The sequence below is a fragment of the Macrobrachium nipponense genome, chromosome 17, assembly GCF_015104395.2.
Source record: "Macrobrachium nipponense isolate FS-2020 chromosome 17, ASM1510439v2, whole genome shotgun sequence".
NCBI lineage: Eukaryota > Metazoa > Arthropoda > Malacostraca > Decapoda > Palaemonidae > Macrobrachium > Macrobrachium nipponense.
The window spans coordinates 33,075,630-33,081,635 of record NC_087210.1 but is presented as its reverse complement, the minus strand read 5'-3'; the positions used below and the strand labels follow the sequence as shown (position 1 = coordinate 33,081,635).

Below are 6,006 nucleotides of genomic sequence, written 5' to 3'. Positions count from 1 at the left end.
CGATGGCTCTGAATAGCTTTATCTAATTGGGATTGCCCTTTTGGCTTATTCTTGCTGAAAGTCGTATTTTTTTTTTTTTCTTTTGAACATATTCCCGAATTATCAGTTGATTTTGGGTCACTTGTTTCTGGAGATGAATCTGTAACTATCATAGAAGTGGCATTTGTATCGACTTTGGAAGATGAATTTTCTGTGCTTTTGGAAGAACAATTTTTTGGTACTGGACTCCAAATTTTCGATCATTATTATTTACAATCCAAGGAATAACGAGTTTGTGATGTCTACTATCAGATGCAGCTATTGGTGGCCTTACATTGCTGGAATTTTCTCATAAGTTTTATGAAATCTGTATCTGGGAAAAGCCCTAGAATTTGGAGAGTGATCACCCATACACAGAAAGCAATATCGGGCAGCTTCGCAATCATCAAAATGATCGTATACAGACGATTTTTTTTATTGTTTTCACAAAAGTTTTGAATGTGGCCATATTTAAAGCATTTAAAAAATATGTTTTGGCGATTTCTTAATTATCTTTTGTTTCGTATTTTCTTTCTACATTTTTTCTCTCTTATAGTAGGTATCTGTTCTTTGAGACATCTTTAGGGATTTAACGGCCATCCAAATTTATGCTCTCTCTGAACATCAATTAATATTACGAGAAATAGTAACAATTAAAAACAGACGCAAAGAGCGCTAGACCAATTGTAGTAAAAAGTAATTACTATAAATGGTCTTAAATTAAGAGAAACGATCACATAAACCACATTAAGATGTGGCATTGGTTTGATGTAGTATACGACAAAATTATTTATGATCAACAGGTGTGTGTTACTGTTCTAGCATTGTCCTCCTCGTGCATAATAACGAGTTTCCGTGCATTTAGATGCCAGTGCTGGTACTGAATTTTTATGTCTATCAAACATTTTCAAACGAACCAGCAGCAACAGATAACAGTATGAAATGATAAGAATATCTGTGGTAGTCCGCAGACAATTATGACAGACACACCCACGTGGATCACGTGCGTCTGTTATTGTGGCGGACGTACGATGACTTCCTTAAATTTTAGAAATGTTGTTTATGTGAAACATAGAACTCACTAGCTGAATCGGTTAAACGCACTGCTAACATTCAATAGATGGGCTAAACAATATTTATATCTTTCTCCAGACAGTACTCATGATGAACGTTTCAAATAATTCAACCCAGGTCAGATACCTATATAGGTAGCTGGTGGTGCAGCTGGCACCCGTGCCAAGGTCGTTCCTGCGCCGTTTACCTGTATCCTTCAATACATTGAACGGGGAATGCCGCCTGTGCCACCTAACGATGACGTTCCAAAAATCGCCATCATTCGCAAGACTTATCGTGGAACACTGTTATCTGTTTTACCTCCATTAAGCTGGAAGACGCTGCTGAATGATGGCCAGAATTCCAAGCGAGCTGGAGAATTATAAAATCCCTGCGAATTATGACGTTCAAAGGGTCCAAGAAGATTTCGTTCGATGCAAAGGTGAGCGAGAGAGATCCTCATTGCAATTTGCGTGACGCAACAGCCACTTGTGGGTTGGCATGTGAGGCAGCGGACGCTTTTGTCATCTGCCTTTAGTATGGACCTAGCTACTAAATCATTCCACATGACATCATATAGGTACCAGTACCTACTGGGTTTATTTTGAAGTAACCTATGCTATAATAATTACCATACCCTCTTGGCTTCGATGTCTAGTACCTAGTATTACCTACTTACCTAGCTATAATCTCAGTTTGCGTAAGTGATTACTACCTACCTATCTAGGTACCTAGGGAAGAGTTCATACGACTATCTAGCTACCTAGGTCCCCGAGGGGAGGTAGTGCCGTCGGTGGACCTCGTACGGTGCACTGTAGGCATTACTTAAGGTTCTTTGCTGCGTGCCTTCGGCCCCTACTAGCTGCAAGCACTTTTCGTTCGTTTTACTGTATCTCCTTTCATATTCTTTTTTTCTCCATCTTACTTTCCACCCTCTCTTAATACTAATTGATTCATAGTAGTAGGGTAAAAACCGCATGGTACAGGGGTGGACCATGTACAATCAGTGCGTACAACCCCAAGAAAAGTACATTATAACGCATCCTGACAACGGAGTAGAGGTCTTTAGCTCCGTTTCTCACCAACAAGAAGTCGCGACTGATGCCCATCTCCGATGTCAGGACGCATTATAATGTACTTTTTTGGGGGTTGTTCACGTTGATCTGTACATGGTCCACCCCTGTACCATGCGGTTTTTTACCCTAGTAGTGCAACTGTGAGGTTTTCCTCCTGTTACACCTTTCTAACCTTTTATTGTCCTTTCCATTTCAGCACCTAAATTCAATATTCTACTCAATTCATACGACTAGGTAGCTGGCATTGTGTCTAACCGTAGGACTACCTATGCTCGTAATACTATATGATACATCTACATGCTTATAGGGAAACATGATACCTAGGTGTATAGGCTACCTATTTATCATGGCTGCTTACTACTAGTTACCTATGCCATTCTGTTCATTAGTGATCATTAGGGTAAAAAACCGCATGGTACAGGGGTGGACTATGTACGTTCAATGTGTACAACCCCCAAAAAAGTACATTATAACGCGTCCTGACATCGGAGATGGGCATCAGACGCGACTTCTTGTTGGTGAGAAACGGAGCTAAAGACCTCTACTCCGGTGTCAGGACGCGTTATAATGTACTTTTCTTGGGGTTGTACACATTGATCGTACATGGTCCACCCCTGTACATGCAGTTTTTTTTACCCTATATGCTGTTAGCTGAGTTGTTGGCCCTAGTAGGGTAAAATACCAAGTGGTCGACCTCTACCGTAGCTAACCACCTCCCCAAAAAAGTACTATAACACTTCTTGTAACCCAAGATAGACATTAGTCAAGAGCCAGCATCCGTCGAAGCAACACCTCAAGACCTCTATTCCTGTAGGAGGGTAGTGCCTTCAGTGGACCTCATGCATTGCACTGTAGGCATTACTTAAGGTTCTTTGCAGCGTGCCTTCGGTCCCTAGCTGCAGCCACTTTCGTTCTGTATCTGTACCTCCTTTCATAGATATTCTCTATCTTCATCTTACTTCCACCCTCTCTTAGCATTGATTCATCGCGCAAACTTTGAGGTTTTCCTCCTGTTACCTAACCTTTCAAACCATTTGTACTGTCAATATCCATTTCAGCGCTGAATGACTTCATAGGTCCCAGTGCTTGGCCTTTGGCCTAAATTTTATATGTAACCAACTCAAGACCTCTACTTTCCTTTTGAAGTAAGTTTTTTTCTCCCAAGTCACAAATGAAGGCCAGAATTTCTGATTTTCAGGAAGGTGGTCTTGCTATGGTAGAGGCTGGCCATTCTGTAATTTACCCTATACCCAGGTATCAAACAATTGAGGGTAACCCTAAGGGAAAACTGGTGTTCTTAGCAGATGACAATCAACAAAGATCAGCACCAAGTAGGAATGGTCTGAAATGCATAGGGCCTAATTCACATGCAAGGTCAAGAAAATAAATTTCAAATCTGCAATCAGCACCTAGGTACAGGTATTCTCAAAATACTTTATAAAATTGGCAAGGTTAATTCTAGGCAATATACCTCCACAAGGACTACAGGAAATATTCCTGCGAATACGACAGCCACTAGGGATTGGGCCATCAAACATATTTCGCCGTATTTAGTACTAGCCCCTGGGGGTTAATTACAGTCGACCCCCAAAAACTAACGGTAAATTCTTAAGCAACCCAAATACTATAGGAAACTGTAATTTCCAAAGGAATACCTGACATGGAGTTATTACCTAGATCTACCAGGGCAAGGATATGACAGCCCAGCAGGCATGCAAAGTAGGTATAGGTTTGCATCTTAACCAAATGTATTTACGTTACGTCACTCCTGTATTGCAATTTAGACTTGAAAATATCTTTTCCCAATGTTTTAGCCTGATGTGTGCTTTGAACATTTCTGATACTACTTATGAGTTATTGAACCCTACCCTTAGGTATATCCTACAATTCAAGGGACCACACAAGGGAAGTGGGGTTTTTTGGCATATAGAGTAAATAACCGAACGGCAAAAAGCGGCCACCTTCCGAAAAAGTATTTGAAAATGCTGCCATGAGCATCAGTCAAGAGTTGTGGCCCGTCCTGGCAGCACACCGAGACCTGTATGTGCCTTTCAAAATAAGTGTTTTCTCCTAAATTACAAAATAATGACATAATTCAAGAGCTTTTTCGGGAAGTGGCTACATTCCGAGAAAGGTGGGCGATATGTCACCGGTCGGTCATCTACCCTAGCCTATATTTTATAGGCTGGTAGAACGGAAGGCATAAAGTGAGTCAGATACAAAGACCTAATCCTGATGATGTTTTCATTCAGATTAAGGTAAGTGTTCTGGAATGTTTTCAAACTATCATACTCTAGGATAAGGACCAGATACCATTGGTTAGGTAAGCTGGTTGTATTTTTTGCTAATGAAACAAACATCAGAAAAGTTGAAAGCACATTAAAACATAGAAAATATTGTATAGCTTATGTATTTTAAAGTCGAGGATGCGATAGTGGTTTAAAATAAAATTTTTCTCACCAAACTTAGGTTTGCATGCACAGTTATGGCCTTCTCTTTATTTGCAATATAGATAAAATACTCAGTCTTCACAGTCAGCTGGTCATTCACCTGTCATTTCTTTGATTTTTGTGTGATAAGCGCTTTTTTATTTAAAGTAAAAGACCAAGCGGTGACATGGCAGCCACCTCTCTTGGAACGCGGCCACTTCCCAAAAAAGCTTTTGAATTATGCCATTATCCCGTGATTTAGGAGAAAACACCTATTTCGAGAGGAGTGTAGAGGTCTTGGTGAGGGATGCTCAGGCAGCAAATGCAAGTACCTTTCAGGAAGGTGGCCGCGTTCCATTAGAGGGGGCAGGTATGTTGCCACTCGGTCATTTACCCTATATGGCTTTTGTTTGTATTATATGTATGTATGCATGCAATATATTCTTATTTTTTCTTATTCTAACTGATAATTTAGTTTTGATTTATTGTCATTTTTCAAAGTAGGCTTAGCCTGTTTTCTCATTGATTTCTCCACATTTTATTTTGAATGATAATTTTTGTATTTGTTCATATGGAAACAGTATACACTTTTATTTTGCTTGTTTTTTTTGTCTGTTTGTTTGTTTGTCTTGGTCAAATCTTGTAACTCAATCTTCGACCTGTTCCCCTTGTACTATGGATTTGAAATTTTTCATGGTTACCCAATCTCAGTGATAATGCAACTTTACAAGATCAGTAGGTCAGCAGTGACCTTTAGTGACCCTACAGTGACCTCTCCCAGTATCTCAGGATTTGCATGGAACTTTGGATTTTTCACAACTTCTTTAACTCGGTAAATAACCATGGATTTTTCCAACCTTCTTTGGCTCAACAGAATATCCATTTCATTAGCAATAATCATAAATCCATTACAATTTCTGTCAAAACTAAAATGTATAAAAACGTTTTTTTAAAACACGCTTTTATTAAAATGCACTAAAAATAAAAAAAAGACACTAGGATTTTCTTGCAATTAATCATGTATACAAAAGTAGAAGCATGGCTCCCAAACATGGAAGGAGTTGCTACAAGAGATCAAAAAATATATTTCTTTTCTTGTAGCATTTTGTTCCATGTTGGTGCCCGCGCTTTTATTTTTGTAGGCATAATTAATTGTAAGAAAATCCTGGTGTGTCTTAAAATTAATTTTCATACAATCAACTTACCTGTCAGATATATACATAGCTAAGACTCCGTCGTCCCCGACAGAAATTCAAATTTCGCGCCACTCGCTACAGGTAGGTCAGGTGATCTACCGGCCTGCCCTGGGCGGCAGGACTAGGAACCATCCCCGTTTTCTATCATATTTTCTCTGTCGCCGGTGGTATCAACATTGTTGCTATTACCTCCTGACTTAGATTCTTATTTCATCCTTTGATCATCGTTTCTCG

At 39.6% G+C, this 6,006-nt stretch overlaps 1 protein-coding gene across 1 annotated transcript in view; it reads left to right on the top strand.

Moving 5' to 3' along the window:
• Positions 1 to 1,278: 1,278 nt before the first annotated feature.
• Positions 1,279 to 6,006, top strand: part of LOC135195874 (molybdenum cofactor sulfurase-like) — a 288,858-nt gene continuing 284,130 nt past the window's right edge. The window contains exon 1 of the mRNA XM_064222384.1: positions 1,279 to 1,513. Within this exon, the coding sequence (XP_064078454.1) occupies positions 1,420 to 1,513 (94 nt within the window). The 5' untranslated portion in view covers positions 1,279 to 1,419. The remainder of the gene's footprint in view (positions 1,514 to 6,006) is intronic.